At 42.6% G+C, this 19,975-nt stretch overlaps 1 protein-coding gene across 1 annotated transcript; it reads left to right on the top strand.

Moving 5' to 3' along the window:
• Positions 1-7,112: 7,112 nt before the first annotated feature.
• On the top strand, positions 7,113-8,569 carry ddo (D-aspartate oxidase; the record flags this gene model as incomplete). The annotated part of the gene is made up of 4 exons (XM_083634429.1): positions 7,113-7,284; positions 7,456-7,564; positions 7,686-7,862; positions 8,005-8,569. The coding sequence occupies 4 exons, from the start codon at positions 7,113-7,115 to the stop codon at positions 8,567-8,569; spliced, it is 1,023 nt and encodes a 340-aa protein (XP_083490555.1).
• Between the last annotated feature and the right edge of the window lie 11,406 nt (positions 8,570-19,975).

Below are 19,975 nucleotides of genomic sequence, written 5' to 3'. Positions count from 1 at the left end.
CTCGCGCCACTTGGGCTCCGTAGGGTAGGGTTCCATTGCCACCCAGTGCCACGGTTTGTTTACAAAAATGCTGCTCGGCTGATCCCTCGTTTTGGAAAAGTCTCAGATCTTTTATTTCAACTAGTGAAAAATGGGAGCAAACACAAAAGTGTTGCGTTTATATTTTTGTTACAGTAACGTTAAGTTACAACGTTAAGTTATAACGTTACATGAAAGGAGAAAGTACACATCTTTCGCACTCAAGCAAGTGTGCATGTGACTTTACACTGTACTTTACACTGTAAAGTCACATGACACATGCACACAAGTACGTGGGCTGTTCTCACCTCGGCCTCGCTTCTTCTCAGTATTGGAAATCATTAAGGCAGATGCTATTTGCACCCGGGTGTAAATTAGGGTTGTCAAAATGAATCGTTTTTAAGATGCATCGCGATGCGAGACGTGGAATCGAACCATTCTAGGTGCGATCGGGCTGAAACTTTCAGGGGGTGTAAAGAGCGGTGGCTCTGCGTCTGACCTGACGGAGCCGGATTTTCTAATTAGGTAATTGCCCTAAATTGATCTAAACTGCACAAGAATTAAGAAAGTAAAAAGAAATGCACAGATGCTCATCAATGCAAAGTACTAATGTACACAATGTAGAACACGGTTTGTCTCTTTTCTTTCTCACATACAGCCTCTCCTTTGAAGTCTTGATTGAAAAGCTGTTTTTGTTTTCATCCTCACGGCCATCTCTGCCATTTTGATAAAAACGAGCCAAAACAGGCCGACCAGAGACTACCGTAGTTGGTTATTGATTCTCGTTCCTTCAAGAACGACACATTACATTACATTATTATTATTATTATTATTACGTTACATTATCAGCTGCTACATGGTGGTTGGAGATGAAATGTCCATATTAAGACCCCTGCCATGTTGAAGTGCACAGACACGTGTAGACACGCTGTGTTAGGCCATCCTAACCTTTCAAATGTCCATTCTAAACACCAACTGCCTTATTTAGTTTAGCTATATCATGTAGCACTAGCCTACTTAAGTTTGAATCTGAGTTTCTTAGTAGTAGAATCTTTATTTATAGTAGTAGAATCTTTATTTATCCCCCTTGGGGCAATTCATATGCAGCATAACGAAAATGTAATTTAAAAAAAACATACAGACATGAAACAGTAAAAAGTAGGGATGTCTTAAAACATAATACATTTAAAAGGACACGAAACCATGTAAATTAAAACAGTAAAAGGGGCATGAAGTAGGCTACTATTGAATTCAACAATTCAGACAGCGAATAGCCTCAGGAACAAAAGAATGGCTGTATCTGTTCCTGCAACAGCGGGGCATCCTATACCTGCGCCCAGAAGGAAGGAGAGAAAACTCAGGGTAAAGAGAGCTCAAGGGTCTTAGAGCTCAATGTTGCCAATAAAATAGGAGTTTGGACTGAACAGCAACTATCTCAGCAAAGAAACTTTCTGGAAAGTAGCCGTTAAGTTTGCTAGCTAACAACAGGATCATAAAAGTCAACCTAGGTAGCAGAAGTTAGCAGATTTAGCAGGGCGGACAATGATGATAATGCAGCCTTCAGCTTTAGTTCACTCAGTTAAACATTCTTAAATTGGCCCTAGCCTTACTTCCTGTTGCAGTGTTTGCTAATAGAATAACTGACAGGAAATAAACTCGAGTCCAAACTGTTCCCTAGCAACAGAATTCAGGTGAAATGGTCTATATAGACTATATATATTAGGGGTGGGGGAAAAAATCGATTCACCTAAGTATCGCGATTTTTAATGTCACGATTTTTTGGATCGATCTTTTATTCCAGAATCGATAATCGCAAATTTAAAAAAAAAAAAAAAAATTTTTTTTTTTTTTTTTTTTTTTTGGGTGCTTGCAGTCAGGCCACTCACTGAACAGCAGGCCAGGCGCCGCCTACTGGTTTACTAGTGGTTTTATTACTTTATTAGTTAGTCTGAAGTAATAATTACACTTCAGGGTTAAAGTGGGTGCATCTCATTGTAAAATTGGACCCAAATCTGGCTTCAAACGGCCCAAATTTCACGCGCGTTGGCCCATATCGGCCTGGCCTGCTTGGTATCTAATGCCCGGCCTGAATTATGATCCCAGTCCGCCCCTGTTTTTAACTATATCGCCCAGCCCTACTCATGATATATAATATACAGTCTCTAGTGTATGATTCAACTTTTCCCATGTTCTAATCTAGTGTAAAAAAGCAAACAAACTGAAAAAATAAAAGAAAAAAATAAACAAAAATCGCAATAAATCGTAATATCGAATCGCAATAATCGTAGAATCGCAATAATCGTGAATCGCAATATATATCGAATCGGCACCAAAGTATCGTGATAGTATCGAATCGGGAGATAAGTGAATCGGCACAGCCCTAATATATATATATAGGCTACTACACCATGTCTGATCAATTTGGGGCCCGCGGGCCAACCTAGGCCCGCCCGTTTGTTTGGGCCCTCCATGGTGTTGAAGGAAAAAAAATCACTGCCAATATTACTGTCTTTCAGAGGCTTGTGGCCAGGGTCATTTTTAACGCTAGTTTGATGATACTTTTACCAAATGAAACTAGGAGAGCCATTTTAGATTTAGAATGTTAATTGTCTATAAAATAATATAATTTAATGTCATTTCATATAACAACATTTATTTTTGGCCCACGGTCATCCATCCAGATTAATTTTGGCCCTTCATACGAAATAATTTGGGCACCTCTGGGCTATACCAACAGCCACTGTAAGTCCATCACACAGGTGACTGCAGGCAGAGGGGGAGTCACACAGGTGACTGCAGGCAGAGGAGGAGTCACACAGGTGACTGCAGGCAGAGGAGGAGTCACACAGGTGACTGCAGGCAGAGAAAGAGTCACACAGGTGACTGCAGGCAGAGGAGGAGTCACACAGGTGACTGCAGGCAGAGGAGGAGTCACACAGGTGCAGGTGATTTGGGTTAGGCTATTACAGTCAGATAGTCACACAGAGCTGCTGTCTGGGGCTGCCACAGTGGGTGTTGCCATACTATAGCCAGTATTTTAAATACTGTATTGATAGTACTCTGTTACATCATCACATGGCCATCTTGGTAGGAAAATAACAGGTGATTGTAATCAATTAGAACACGGCTCTCTTGAATACTCGATTCTGATTGGTCAATCAACAAGATTCACCGGTCATTATTTCTCGACAACCGACCGCTGCTCTACTGATTAATCCAGCTGTGTCAACACTCACTACAATGATTAGGCACACCTGGATTAATCAGTTGATAAGAGCTTTTTGTCAGTAAACACTACTAATTAGGCCAACCAGTTGCAGCTGTGGTGTCTTGTGTGCCAATTACGAATGAAACCGCTATTAAAAAATCTATTTGAATAATTATTTTTGTCAGATTATTGAATGATTTAGTTGTAGGCCATGTTCTAAGCGGGATAATGTATATTGAGGCGGTGATTACTGGGAAATAATGACCTTCAGGTGATGATTAAGCCCTCCGCTGCGCGTCGGGCTCAATCATCACCCATAGGTCGGTCATTATTTCCCCGTAATCACCGCCTCAATATACATTATCCCTTACTTAACAGGTGATGAACAGGTCAAGTGACACAAACAGCCAATGAGCGGTGTGTATTGTAGCGCCATATTGGTAGGAAAATGCTTGTGACATCATGGGAATACTAGGAATAACCAAATGTTTCTAGACCACAGGGCCTACAATTTAGCCAATTGAAGGGGGGGGATTCCCCATTATGATTCACATGGGGGGATTTATAGACTTTGGTGGAGGGGGGGGGGTTAGACTTTGGGGACTGAGGAATGAGGATCGGGGGGGGGGTCCACTACAGGGGGTCTTTGAGGGGCTTCGGCCCGGGGGTCCTCAACAAATTGATGGTTTAAACCAGTGGCTCTCAAATGTTTTCACATGAGGGACCCCTAAACTGAAAAGATTAGACCACGGACCCCCATTTGCTAGGATTTTGTCCCACGGTCCCCCATAATACGATTGATGCTTTTAGATGTTTTATTGCAGAAAGTCTATAAAAGCCATGACCAAAATAGTCATTGTGTTACTTATGAAATGGAATTATAGCTCAAATAAATGACCCCCCTTTTGGCTGCGGACCCCTGGAACGCCCTCAAGGAACCCTGGGGGGTCCCCGGACCCCCATTTGAGAACCACTGACGAAATCTCACATGCAGCAACTTTGTCATTTTCGGTAGAAGTGATGGCGAAGAACTTAGATGCGCCTTTCGCTTCGGCTTCTGTCGTGCATTTCCGTGGCGGCATGCTGTTTGTTTCAGGTCGTTTTCTCCCCCATGGCCGATTGAAAATCCCCAGAAGGCTCTGGACAAATCTCCAACTCACGGGCTGAACCCAATGATGCTTTTCTTCCCACTTTGTGTTGTAACTAAAGCTGCCTTCCAGACACCTGGGACGTGGGTGTTTCCCAGTGGAAAAGTCCCACCCCCCACCTTCAAAGCATTCCAGAGCACAAAGGCAAAACGCAACCAAGAAACATGGCGGACCGAGACAAACTTTTTTTTGTTTAGCAAATAGCAAGACAGCTTAACAACGAGTAGAGCACCATCCTTACATATTTAAATGAAAATGAGGAGCAGCAATGACACATAATGTAACAGACTCTATTATACATTTTATTAAGGCACTTAATACTTTGGACTACATACTCCATGTTGCGGCCATTGTTGTGTGACGTCAGACAACTGGTTCCCAGCCTAGTGGGGGTAGATTTTTTTCTCCCAGTTTTCAAGTGGGAGCTCCCACTTTGAGTGCCGTTCCAGCGCACTTTTCCTAATAGGAGGCCAGAAAATCCGAAGGTCCCAGTTGTCTGGAAGGCAGCATAAGACACAAGGCCGCCCGCGCCACCAGATCCAGGTTTAGCAAGCAGGCTAACGTAACGTTACACTGCCACCTCCCAAAACAATGGTGGGTTGCCAGAAGTAGGCCACGTCTAAAACTGAGATGGCAAAAACGTGCAAATGAAATAATGCACTGAATGACCGAAATGAAACCAGCCGCCGAGTCAGCACACAAACCGCGGTGGGATTCAAAACAGTGAGCTTTTAGGACCTTACCTTCTGTTTACTAGTCTGGGAGGTCTGGGACGGATGACGTGATTATGTGTTATCGCGAGAGGTGTGCTTATGAAAGCCGCTCCACCACGCGCTGCAGTGCGAGCCGATCTACACCCACTGTGGATAGCAACGAGCAATGGGATTAGACGGTCGCATTGCTCTATAGATCAGATGTTCACTTGCTTTATTTGGCTTTAAAGCGATCTATGTTTTCGTTGCAGATTAAAGTGGAGGATATGAGCAATTACAGAAGAAACGGTTGATGCAACCTGCTTATATTTGGCTCTGATGCGCGTTTCTTAATTGTTTTGAATAATCCAATGGCTGCAGCAGCAGTGCAGCCCGGGCAGGACCTGACAGCCAGCTGAGCAGCGGACTGTCATCATGGGAACCATCTATGCAGAGTTGTTGACATCCAGACTGTGACTTGCATATTAACAGGTTGGTAGGACTTTGACACCGTTTTTTGTGAACGAATAGTACCCAGTCTACCCACTGACCTAGTAGCCTACACTCTTTTTACAACTTTCTACTTGATTGCATACATAGGTGTTTTTAGTAGGCTATTAAAAAATCAAAGGCAACGTGTTTTTTTTTTATGGTTGTAATGTGTGGGTACAACTACAAGTAAACGAAAATACATTTTACTACATGTGCATGTAAGATTCAGGGCCGTAGCTACCTATGAGGACGGGGAGGTCCGGACCTCCCCTAATATTTCAGAGATTTTTTTAATATTTCAGAGATTATTATTATTATTATTTTTTTTTTTGCCTTTATTTAACCAGGTTTGTCCCATTGAGATCAAAGATCTCTTTTACAAGAGAGACCTGGCCAAGAAACAGCAGCAACACAAAGTTACAACAAACAAACACATAAACACATACAATTGAAAAACATTAAAATTATCAAATAAAACATTTGCATACAGACAGCCTGTTCTCAAGAGATTTTACCATAGCCTTAAAACCATTTAAGGTTACTAAGCTATTAAGTTTAAGATCAGACTGCAGACTGTTCCATGCGGTGGGTGCAGAGAACCTAAAAGCTTTCTTCCCCAATTCAGTTCGGACTTTGGGAACAGAAAATTGTAGAGTGTCCTGAGAACGAAGATTGTAAAAAAATAAAACAATCTGCATGGAAAACAGGAAAAGCATGAAAAACACGGGATCGCTTTTATTTTGAAACGAAAGGCAGGTCAGGCAGGAAGTCATCTGACGCCGCGTCCGCGGTAACTTGATTCTGAGAGAGCAGTGGTGAGTGATGACTGTCTGTCTGCCTGGCGAGATAATTGAAGGTGAGCGAGCTGCGAGACAGTGAGCGAGTGAACGACAGACAGTGAGTGACACACACTGACAGATTTTTTAGCAACAACCAAGAAAGTAAGTGTCTAGTCTGTCTAAGTAACTTTGTGTGTTGTGTACGGCTTGGGTTGTGTACCTGTGTTTGTAGGTGTCATTTTGATATGAATTTGGCTAAAACAGTTTGTGTTTGTTAATTACAATTATGTTGACAGGAGAGCTGAGCAGGTGGTGACATGAAAGAGAATATACTGAATAATGACATCACAACAGTATAATCCTAATGTTGATTTAAAATGATATATTACTCTAAATATGGCTTAAAAAGGGGAAAAAAAAACCTGCTGGACCTCCCCTATTTCGGAACTCTGGCTACGGCCCTGGTAAGATTTAGCCTAGTTGTGGATTTTGTCTTATTATGACAAACGCATCTGCAAAATGACATAAAGTAGCCTAAATTTACCCTGAAAGATTAGATGTGCGAAGAAAGAAATGAATTGCACGCAGACTACTTTTTATGTTCCTGCAACGTTTATGTAATAATGCACTACAATGGAGACAAACAAGCCATTGTGACCGCCCTTTGCACTGTGCACCTGTTTGTCACTCATCATGAATGACAAAGGTTGCTCGTCGTCAAACACGACACTGGCACCTGCGAGACGCAGCAGCAGGATCGGGTCAGCAGAGCAGCATGCAGCGTGTTCGCGTCGTGGTGGTGGGAGCAGGTGTGATCGGCCTCTCCACGGCGGTCTGCGTCGCCGAGGCTCTGCCCCTCTGCTCGGTCACCCTGCTGGCTGAGCGCTTCAGCCCGGACACCACCAGCGACGGGGCTGCTGGCATACTGTTCGCTGCACAGTTTCCAGGTATGCACAAGTCTGCCTTTTTTCCACCTGACCTGACACACATTAGCAGGCTAAAAATAATTTGCTTTTTGCATGATTGCATCGGATAGATATCCTATATAGACTTTTTTTTTTTTTTTTTTTTTTTTTATGTTTTGATATATGTTTGATTTTGGTGCATTTCCCAATCAGACATTCCCTTGGAGAGGCAGAGACGCTGGTTCAAGGACAGTTTTGAGCACTTGTTGGCCATTGCTCTATCCCAGCATGCATCAGAAGCTGGAGTGTTGCTGAGCTCAGGGTAAGAGAGGTCGTGACTCGTGACTGACCCCGTGTGGACAAGAGGTTGATGTTCGGTCAGGTTCCTATGTTGATCTCTTTACATCCAGTGATTTCTGATTTCTACTTTTTCCGTCCCGCAGGTGGCAGATTTTCAAGGAGGTCCCCGCTAAGAAGGAGCCCTTCTGGTCGGAGTTTGTGCTCGGCTTTCGCCTGATGACTGCCCGAGAGCTGAAGCGGTTTCCGGATCACAAGTTTGGCCAGGCTTTCACCACCATCAAATGTGAATGCCACGCCTACCTGCCATGGCTGGAGAAAAGGTTCCTCCTCTAATCATTCATATAATAAAACAGTGCTTGTGTCATTATCATCCGGTCACCCTACTTTCAGTTGAACTACTCCAGGATTTCAAGCCTATGCCCTGTATAACAAATGATACGCATTTGCACCTGTTTTCTTAAGGTTCAGAAAAGCTGGAGGCAAAGTTGAACAGAGGAGAGTCAACAATCTGCAGGAATTAAGCGAAAGCTACGACATCATCGTCAACTGCTCTGGCCTGGGCTCCAAAACCCTGGCGGGCGACCCCCAGGTGCACCCGGTCAGGGGCCAGGTGCTCAAGGTGCAGGCCCCCTGGCTGCAGCACTTCATCAGGGATGGAGACGGAAAGACCTACGTCTACCCCGGCGTCGACAGCGTCACCGTAGGCGGCACGAGGCAGGAGGGCGACTGGAGGCTGGAGGTGGACGAAGGAGACACCCAGAGCATCCTGGAGCGCTGTGCCCGGCTGGAGCCTTCGCTGAGCGGGGCCACGGTGCTGAGCCAGTGGGTGGGCTTGAGGCCGAGCAGGAGGAACCCGCGGGTGGAGAGGGAGCTGCTGCTGCTGCCGCAGGGCCGCCGCCGGGTGCCCCTGGTCCACAACTACGGCCACGGGGGCTGGGGGGTGACGCTGGCCTGGGGCACCGCCCTGGACGCCCTGGGGCTGGTCCGCCAGTGTCTTCACAAAATGCCTCCACGGGCTAAACTGTGAACACGTTCTGCTGCTAAGTTCTGTATTTGGTGCCCACAGTGGATTTTTCTTTCATTTCCTTCCAGCACTTAGTGCTATACTAACGTACTAGCTGAGCTAGGCAGAAATCCAGTGACATTTTTCAAATCAGTCAAGGTATGACGCACCAGCACAAGTTTTTGATAAATAAAATGAATGGAAGTCGAATGAAGTTTAAACTTATTATCGTGTTTTTAAAAGAAAATCAAATTTGTCTCCCAATTAAGGCATGATAAATATGTGAAATCATTTTTTTTTCTCTTGACCGTTTCCACAGCAGATTTTGTGTTTCTACCTCGAACAGAAAAAAAGATCTCTGAGGCCTTTCCTTAACATACTAAATATAGTTGTTCATCTTTAATGGGTTAAAATCGACAGTAAATCACCGGGCAGAAAAGTGCTTGTGCGCTGCTCTCTCTGCTTTGAAACGTTTAAGCATGTTGTTGCACTAAAAGGCCACTGATGTAAAAAGAGGTATTTTGCCCCAAACCAAAATACCTGCAATTGACGTGCAATTGGGCTGCAGCCACACGTGTGGCTGAGAGACGACCCCTGACAGCCAGGGAGGCTGTCAGGCTCGGAGGCGCACGCCATTATTGTTATAAATGTAAATAATATTCCTGGAATGCGTGTTTTAACGAGCCAGTTACATTTCTTTGCATTCTTAGAGATTATAGTTTTTGTTTTTTGTTCATGTTTCTAAGAATTGGCCAAGTTAGTACCGTAGTTAGTTTATGGGATAGGAATTCTGCCAGATGACAGGCACTAGGCGCCGTTTTCTCTTTCTTTTGGAAGAGAAAATTATCCTGAAATGAAGATTTGATTGACAGCTGCATGTCGTGATATGATTGGTTGAAATGGGGTAGAAATTTGATAGTACTAGCCTAGGTGATGTCAGCAAACTGTACATTACTGTTATCAATGAAATCTTGAAAAATGAACTTTTGATGTGAAAAAGTGTGAAAAACTAAAGAAATTTTGTGAGACTTTTGTGATTTTGTTTGCATACATTATTAAATAGGTGCACTGCATACCCAGGTATTTGAACTAAAAGAAAAGAAAAGTCATTTTTGGGTTCAGCTCGACTTTAAAGAAACATATTCATGGTATTGTAATTGACTACAGAGTGATTATTACACCATTTATTTTATTTGTAGAAACCAGACTGAAGAAATTCTGCGACTAATTTCCACTGTATTTGGTACCAACAGCAGTTGCCTTTGACTGCAGAGGTCTACTGGTCTCACATAGAGATCAGATGCGATTTTGCAATGTATACCAGGGAAATGTTCTCTTAACTGTAGGCTACATGAATGCATGTAAAGGCATTTACTAATGACACTGATAACAAAAATGATTTATGTCTGATCATTTCAAATATGACATTGGACCCATTCCCTCAGCAATGAGTGTTCCCAAAATCTGCAATTCCAACTGTAGTTTGTCTCTATTGCTCATCATTTTATTGCATCAACTACATTAAAGCAATGTCAAATAGACAGTCTCAAAACACAATTCAGAGCCTTTTCACTCTGTTCTAATGTCTGCTTGTAATGTTACTCATCAATAACAAATAGAAACTTATTCCACTGGGGAACGTTTTCGAACGGTGCATTCAAAACGTCATGCTCCTCTGGTCTGGTCTGGTCTGGTCTGGTCTGGTCCGGTCCGGTCTGGTCTGGTCTGGTCTGGTGCGGTCTGGTCTGGTCTGGTCTGGTCTGGTCCGGTCCGGTCCGGTCCGGTCCGGTCTGGTCTGGTCTGGTCCGGTCCGGTCTGGTCCGGTCCGGAAGCCATTCATTCCGGTGGAGGAGGTTTCGATGGATTAGCACATTTCTCTCAACTGCGCTGCAACAGAGCATTAATAGTGCCGGAAGATAAGCGAGCGCAGGTTTATGAGATAGTGAATTGTACATAAACACTCTCAAGAACAAGAAAAGACAACAGAAAGCATTTTTTTTACGTCATCTGCAGAGATGCTCATAAGTCATTTTTTGCAAGTCCAAGTCAAGTCTCAACTCTCAAGTCTTTGAGCTAGAGTCCAAGTCAAGTGTCAAGTCTTTGAGCTAGAGTCCAAGTCAAGTCTCAAGTCTTTGAGCTAGAGTCCAAGTCAAGTTTCAAGTCTCTTACGGATGAGTGTTCTATCATCTGCTGCATGACATTGACATTATTATTAGTAGACCTTTCCTTCATGTTAACACACACACACAAATAAAGATTGTTCACAAGTCTCAAGTCCAAGTCAAGTCTCAAGTCTTTGAGGAGAAGTCCCAAGTCAAGTCTGAAGTCACTTTATGTGTGACTCAAGTGCGAATCAAGTCCAAGTCCCCATCTTTGGTTATCATTGACAAAACATTTGGGTTGATGGGGACGATGTTACCCTACTATAAAATAAGGAAAACTCCCTGCACACATTCTTCTCCTCAATGGGTCGGCCTGTCAATCTGAAACTGTACGTGAGCATTGGCATAGGCAGGGACTGACCAAGCTGATTTCTCCCTGTTCCCAAATGGAAGCTGTTTATGTGCATTTTGAGCCATAAGTGGACTGTACCAATGTACCAAGAGTGTTCCCTATGTTGCTGTCATATAAGTGGACTGTACCAACTAGGGATGTTCGATATTGGCTTTTTTACCAATATCCGATATCCGATAATGTCCAACTCTTAATTTCCGATACCGATATCAACCGATACCGATATAAGCGGGCTTTTTTTCCACCAAAATTTCACGTAACAAGTTACATAATGTAGCTTAATGTAGCTGAAGAGTTTAATATATAATATGCATGTTGTGTTAAAGTTGTAAGTGTTAGAGAAGCGAGCTTGTGACCAGAAGGTCGTCGGTTCAATCCCCGGGAGCGGCAGGATAAATCTGGGTGGGGAAAGTGAAAAGGCAGCGCTTGCCCTTCCTTCATTACCACCACTGAGGTGCCCTTGAGCAAGGCCCTTAACCCCAACCGCTCCAGTGGAGCTGCTCAGTGGCCAACAGATCAGACTGTGGTTGTACTGGTCAGCTTCCAGGTAGGAATGTGTGTGTGAATGTGAACAGGGCACTCCTGAAAAAGAGAGCATTGCTCTCAGTGAGACTCCCCCTGTATTAAAAAAAAATATATATATATATATAACGGCATGAAAACCGATACCGATATTTTCCGATATACTTTTTTATGCTAATATCGGCCGATAATATCGGTAGGCCGATAATATCAGACATCCCTACTACCAACTGTACCAAGGGTGTTCCCTATGTTGCTGTCAAATAAGTGGACTGTACCAACTGTACCAAGAGTGGTCCCAATGTTCCTGTCAAATAAGTGGACTGTACCAATGTACCAAGAGTGGTCCCTATGTTGCTGTGACTCGGGACCTAAAGGGGCATTTCTACAGCTTCCCCACGTGCCCAGGTTTGTATACGGCAGGGGGTTTCAAAATCTGAGACTGTGGGCCTCCCCCCAGACAAAGCTTGGAAAAAGCCGCCCTGCTATCTCAATTCCTGGATGCCTATTGGATCATGATTATGTTATTTGATCCCATAGACACTCAAAAATCTGGCCACAATAGCCTGACAGTATTTTTGTGTACCCTATTGTAAAGTGGTGCATCATAGGCCTACTCAGTAGTTTATTACCTGTCCATTTGTTACTCTTTTTGTGTACCCTAAAATAAAGTGAAAGATATCCTTATATCTAATAAACACTCGCGCCTCCAGGCGGGATTTGAACCCTCAGGCCCAATTATAAGTCTGGTTCTCTACCATCTGAGCTAACCAGCCTGTTACTTGATAAAGCCAGAGACCAAGAATTAGACGTTAAAGGGTACACAAAGGTGAATACTATCACAGAGGACTAAAGAGATGATTACCATCTAAAGAAACCAGAAGATTTCACATTTGAGAAGCTGAAGTCAGAGAATTAGGACATTTTTCCTGAAAGAAATGGCTCAAAATTATTAATAATTATCAAAATAGGTAATTAATGTTAACACTTGGCAATAAATCGATGAATTAGCACCTCTTTATCGGTTTTTATAAAATTTATTTTTAGGTAGGCTATTTTGAAAATACAAAATAGATATATACAAAATACAAATTCGCCCATCTCTGATTGATGGTGTCCGATCATGTTGAGTCTGCACACAGTGGTGAATAAAGTACCCGAAATCCATACTTGAGTAAAAGTATAGATACTTTACCAGAAAATGACTTGGGTAAAAGTCAAAGTAACCCATTAAAATATTACTTGAGTAAAAGTCTTAAAGTAGGCCTAGCTCGATATTTTCTGTAGCCTAGTATCAAAAGTATTTTTTTTATATTAAAGGTAGCCTACTTATAAGTATTGAAGTAAAAGTACAAGTAAATCCTGTTTATAAGAAAGCAGCGGTCCCAGATTTTCAGAATTTTGAGCTTTATTGTGAGTTTGCTTACATATTTACATTATTGTCTGTCATTTGAACTGACTGCAGCTTTTGGCACAAGTGCCTGCTTTAGGCTATCATGGATATCTCCATGTCAAGTAGAATAGCCAATAATCATCATCATCATCATCATCAGTGGCGGCTGACCACTAGAGGGCGCCAGGGCGCCGCCCCACCTATACCCACATGGAGGGGAAAATAAAACGTTATATATATATATATATATATATATATATATATATATATACCTATTTTTTTTATGAGCGAGGTGAATATTAGATAGTGCGTATATAATCTGCAATAAATATGTATATTCATAATGAGCTACATATGTAGGCTACTGTTTTTGGGTCAATATTTTCTTGCACCGAATTGCCACGGACGCCGTCCGGGGACTTCCGGTTTCCACCAGTGCAGAGTGGTGCAGATCAGGATCTGTGTAGTTGCACATGCGCTGTTCACTCTCAAAAACAAAGGGATTTGGGAGGGCTCTGGGCGCACGTATCTAGCGACCAGATGGAGGTGGGGTCAGGTAGAGTGAGTGTCGTGACGTAGGCTAGGCTAGGCTACGTAGATGGGTAGCGACCATAGGGTAGCGACGCAGTATATATAAACACTAGTAGCAGTCCCACGCCGACGGCTTTGCAGCATGCGCGCGAAGCAAATAAGTTTGTTTTCAACTGCCATAAAACACAAAAGACGTTTTGCAAGAATGGAGAGAGAAAATTCTGTGAAGTCACTCAAAACGACGCCGTTTGAGAGACGGAATTTACAGGAGAAGCATCGAGTGAAAGAGCTTGGACCAGATCACCCTGAGCTCGCCATTAAACAACAGGCTACAGACAGAGGAAGAAAATACACTCATTTCTAGTAGCTAGTAACGTCTGTTACTACTTGCTTGATTTAGGGCTGGAGTGGACGATAATTCAATAGCCTATTATTGTTGTCTTTCAGTGGAATCATCGTGATGAGATGACGTTATTTTAATAGTGACATTTTTGCTGTCTAAATTGATGATGACAAGCAAATGTTACTTAAAAACTGATCAAATGAGGTATGGCAGGAATATTATTTGGTTTGTTTGACATCACCATTCAGTTCAATGAGATGAACACTGATTTTGCATACGTGAAACATATGATATTGATATTGAGAATAATCCTTATGATTATCATATTGATTTCAACCCCATTGTCCAAGCCTATATTTGGTATAGCCCTCCCTGGACAAAAATGCACCAGCCGCTACTGGTTAGGAGGTAAGCTGCTCTCGACCATATTGGTGGCTTCTTGTTTGATATTTCTGTGCAAAGACGTTCTGTGTTGTTGTGGCAGGTTTGGATGGACTAGACACGAGCTTAATTCTATTTTGAGAGCCAGACTCTATCACACAAGAAAGTCCAACGACAATGGTGGTGATTAGAGAATACAGAGAAAAACGGCAGTTTGAGGAGAAAAATGCCCAGGAGATGGCGCTAATCTCCATACCAGAGGGCGGGTCAGAGGGCAATCAAAACATACAAGCCTGTATGTACCCACAGGCTATAATACAAGAAATATAATATATGTAGAGTCTACATAATATATTTCTATGTTGGTCTACAATGTAGACCAACATAGAAATATGAACAAATGAATACAAATACAAAAAGACACAAATACACCACCCACACTACAAAAAGGAGTTTAGTTCCAGATTCTCACTTAAACCATGAGGTTCCATTGAGTTTAAGGTGAAGATCCAATAGGACTCTCTCTGTAGTAAGAGTTGAACCGTGGCCTCGATCATTATAATGTCTTGGCATGGCGTAATCCATATTGCCATTCTGATGGCTGCCTTATGTTCAGCAATGCAGCTTTAGATTGCGCTTGGTTTGGCCGACATAGGCCATGATGCCACAGGGACATTTCAACAGATAAATAACGGGGGTGCTGCTGTTACAATTAATACAAATGTAGTAAGTAAGTAAAACTTTACTTGTATAGCACCCTTCTCAGCACGGATGCACAGAGTGCTTCACAGTGGTTTAAAATCAAAATATAAAATCCAACCAAATATAAAATACAGCAAAAAAGGACATAAAGATAATACACAACATGCAGACTCAGAGTTCAGAGTATAAGATCAACAGTTCCATCTACAAAAGTCCAAACACCCGTCTGAAAAGGTGGGTCTTCAGCTGCCCCTTGAAGATCTCCACAGAAGCAGAGGCTTTTAAGTCCTGCTGGAGCTCATTCCAGAGCTTTGGGGCGACCGCCTCAAAGGCTCGGTCCCCCTTTGTCTTTAGTCTGGTGCGGGGCACCACCAGGAGGCCCTGGTCGGAGGACCTCAGGACCCGGCTGGTCCTATAAGGGTGGATAAGTTCATCAGTGTAGGCAGGGGCTAGACCATGGACAGCTCTGTAGGTAGAAACTAGGACCTTGAAGTGGATCCTGAACTGGACAGGAAGCCAGTGCAGGGAGGCTAATATTGGAGTTATGTGAGATGACTTTTTGGACCTAGTAAGCAGCGTAGCTGCGGCATTTTGGACCAGTTGTAGCCGGTTCACTGACGCTTTGGTCAGGCAGGTGAACAGCGAATTGCAGTAGTCTAGCCGCGATGATATAAAAGCATGAACAGACATTTCCAGCTCTGCATGGGATACAATAGGCCTGAGTCTGGCGATGTCAGAGCGTGTCAGAGCTTTTACATGCTTCTCAAGGTGCATTGACTGATCAAAGATTACACCTAAGTTCCTGATGTTTGGACGAACATTTTCACTTAGGGGTCCCAAGCGCTTGGCTACCCTAGAGGCGATGTCATCAGAAGCTATAATAAGGACTTCTGTCTTTGCCGCATTGAGCGGCATCAAACTTTGTCTGATCTAGCACATATTTCACAGGAAAACAGCCTGGAAAACACTCTAGATGGTCATATCACCATTATCTCGCCACAGAAGCACAAATATAAATGACCAACTTAGGTTCTTCACTGTTGATGAATCCATCTGCACTGATGCAGGTTTTACATGCAACACATTGTAGGATGATGATGTCTGGTTTTGAATTATCACTTGCCTCAAATCAAAATCAAATTGTGTCTGCTATAGAATTACCACAAAAGTAAACAAGCACACATGTTCAAGTTTGTTTATTTATAGGCTACTTAATTTAGGCCTATATGTCATTATTTAGAGAGAGAGAGAGAGAGAGAGAGAGAGAGAGAGAGAGAGAGAGAGAGTTCAAGATAGGTCCCCTATAGGCCAGTGATTCTCAGAATATTTCTGATATGAATTTGTCCAGAGTTTCATGACTGTAGATAGAGAGATAAGAGAGAAACTATGATCACAACAGTCATTCTTCTACATTCGACTAAATTATTTTCAAAAGTGAGACTTCCCCTGTAGCAGGGGTTCCCAAACTTTTCCGACCAAGTACCACTACGTACCAAACCACATTTCCCAGGGACCACTTCCACTGCGTATACCCCCCCCCACACAAAATAAAATGAGCTGATTTAACCATGCAATAGCAGCAGATGAACTAAATAATATAAGGCTACTAGCTGGTTCAAATTGGACACACACACACACACACACACACACACACACACACACACACACACACACACACACACACACACACACACACACACCTGCCAACATTAGGCTGTGAAAAAGAGGACGCCACTGAAAAAGTTTTTTTCCCTTGCCAAAATGTAGCCTAACTTTGGAGTGTTATTTAGCTACCTTCCTGATAAGCTAGCATGACATGCTTTGTACACATCCATTCCTTAAGTCTTCTAGTTTCATATGATACCAGAAACTTCACTCTGGCTTTAAAACTGAGCCTGCTGCAGCCTCTGAAAGTAAATGTTCAAAATTGTGATGTTTCCCAAATATCGCAATATTTCAGAAAATCGGCCCAATCCGGCAACTGCTCAGGGTTAATGTGTATATAAAAACTGTTGTCTGTAAAAAAATAATAAAAATAAATAAAAGCAATTCTCTGGTGGACCACCAGGCGGAGCCCCGCGGACCGTTTGGGAACCAAGCGTGCTGCTCAGACATGTGAGGGAGCTGATTCAGCTGAATAAATCACCCAGACTGATTCAACACTTGGCCATGATTGGTTAGAGATCTCACAGAGGTAGACAGCCGCTTCTCACCATCAGCTTGTTATCCGCTTAGAAACCTATGCTGCTACATATCCACTTGATGTAGATAGGCTAACCTGGCCACTTGTTAAAGCTGATCTGGGATTCTGTACTAAATTGCTGAGCAACAGATAACTTCTTGTACCTTCCCCCCAGCCACTAGAATAAACTAGACTACACCACTGGCTGAAAGCACTTTTCCTACTAGGAACAACCCAGTCTCCTAACCTTTTGTTTTATTGCCTGGTTCGGCAATGTCAATTTGTCAAATAAGAACAGACTTAACAGTCTTGTTAATATATCAAGCAAGATTTCTAAGTGCAACCAGACAACACTTTCAGAGATCTACAATAAAAACAGGCCCTTGCCATTTTGTACTGCGAGAACCATCCACTCCAAATGGAGTTCGATCCTCTACCTTCTAGTCAACGTTTTAGAGCACCTGTCAGGCGCACTAAACGATTCCACGTCTCTTTCATCCCCAGCGCCATCAACATGCTTAATAGCATTTCGCTTTCTGCACTACCCACTTTTGCACACATGCACATTTGCACTTTTCACTTTGCATTTTGCACCCCTTTTCTTGTTGTGCAATGTGGTTTGAAATATCCCTGCTCTGACTCCTTGGCGTTTTCTAGTTTTTTATTGTGTATTTTGTTGTATGTTGTGTCTGTTGTTTTATTCTGTCGTTTTTCGTTGTTGCACCATCGTATGTTATGTATGTTTTTTATTCTGTCGTATTTTATCGTTGCATCCTGCCGCACACCTAATTTAGCCTAGCGGGACAATAAAGTGAACCTTGAACCTTGAACCTTGAACCTTGAACCTTGAACCTTGTCTCCACGAGTTGCACCTCTGGTTGGCCGGTTAGTGTCTGATCTTTGTGTGATGAAGGTTTGGAGCAGAGGGGCAGCAGTGTTGTGTGAGATTTTAAACACAAGGTAAAGATAGCATAATGTAACTAGATTATACCAGCTCAAAAGCTTGTACGTTTTAAAGATGGGACAGTAGTGAGAAGTATTTTGCTTCCGGTCCAACATTTTGAGATTGTTTGTATAATGTTTCAACTTAGGGTATTTGATATTCTACGCGCTGCAGCTGGCCCTGCAGCTCGCATACGCAGCTCGGGTGCTGCGTGGCAATGGTGATGTCACTGATGATGTCATAGACATTGTGACATCATCATAGACATTGTGACATTGTCTATGTCTATCACTCATGCCTAAACCTGACCCAATCAGAGGCAGAGTAGGGCAGCTCTCAAGGCATCCTGCTTGTGCTGCATTCAAGCTCTCTTCGTTGTAAATAAATAAAATTGTAAATACGATCATTCTACTCGAAAATATCAGCCACCTCCAATTTCAGTTTGTGAAGTGAATGCTATTATAGAAAATGTCTTTCACGTCTGCTCACTGCTCAGATATGGAGACGGACGAGTCACACTCAGGGGTGTAGTGGTAAATACAGAGGTGGGTAACACAAGGCGAGTAGTTTACCCACCTTGTCCCCCCTCATTGATTGATACAGTTGATCTGGAAATAGGTGAGTAAACTCTGCCTCTTCTCAAAGAGGTAGGGAAACTGAGTTTACTTGAGTTTAGCCTCCACTACGCCCCCACACGTGAGTCACACACAGTAGTGACTTGAGACTCAACACACTTGAGACTCGACTTGGACTTGAGATTTGGGACTCGTTAACTTTTTTTTTAATTATCTGTTGTTCATTTTATTTTTCAGTCTACAGAAACAGGCAGTCATAAAAATAACACTTTGATTACTAAATGTGATCCAGCAGAGGGCGATGGCAATCATTAACCCTGCATGTTATTTATATTGTTTGGATGAGTTAAATACAGTAGTGAAGCTCATACCGTGGACATATTAAAATAAGCCCTGTGATATGTTGCTGTCTGCAAAGTGCTAACTTCCTGTTAGTGCCTGGCTTTCACAGTGACACAAGACCACAAGCACCCTTATTGAGAGAGGGCCTCTCTGTCTCTTCTCCTTCTAGACTTCACACTTCCTGTTTTTATGTGCAAGCACAACTTGCCATCGGTGGCAAAGGTTGTGATTTCAAGTTCGGGATGCAGAATAAACTTCTGCCTACTCAGGCATTATGATGCTGTGTGGGTTAGAGACACATTATTTCAAAGATATTGCTAACCTGAGGCTGCCAGATGTTTTGTTACACAGAACCATCTAGGACTGTCTTTAGAAACGGATTGGAAAGGCATTTTCAAAACATACCTGGCATGTGATTGGATGAACCATCTGTCTGTCACCATCTATCACTGGCTGACTTCTTGCTATCGTCACACCTAAAACCCGCCCCTAGCTGCCTCTGGAGCCCTGTTGCCAAAGCATAGATTCAAATATAAATGAGACAGACTAAAGTCAATGGAAAGAAATGTGGTATTAATTATAGAGATTCACCACATAGAATATGTCTGGACAGTAACAATAACTCATGACATCATCATGACATCTCTCTCTCTCTGTTTGTCTGTCTGTCTCTCTCTCTCTCTCTAAATAATGACATATAGGCCTAGCCCAAATAACTTAAGTAGCATAAATAAACAAACCAAAACTGTATGTATGTACGTATGTATTTACAGTCTGCATTTATTTATAAAATAAACCATTCATTCATTCATTTATGCATTTTTTATTTTACTTAAATTGCAGTGGTACTTTGATTAATAAATGTGATCCAGCAGAGGGAAATGGCAAACATTAATCCCTATGTTATTTATAGTGTTTGGAATGAGTTAAAGACACTATATATGTGAAGCCATGGACCTGTTAAACTAAAGTCCATGCATGTTGCTCTCTGCAAAGTGCAAA

This window comes from Poromitra crassiceps, assembly GCF_964638095.1.
Source record: "Poromitra crassiceps genome assembly, chromosome: 3".
Classification (NCBI taxonomy): Eukaryota; Metazoa; Chordata; class Actinopteri; order Beryciformes; family Melamphaidae; genus Poromitra; species Poromitra crassiceps.
The sequence above is the reverse complement of the archived record's forward strand: the minus strand, read 5'-3'. Positions and strand labels throughout refer to the sequence as shown.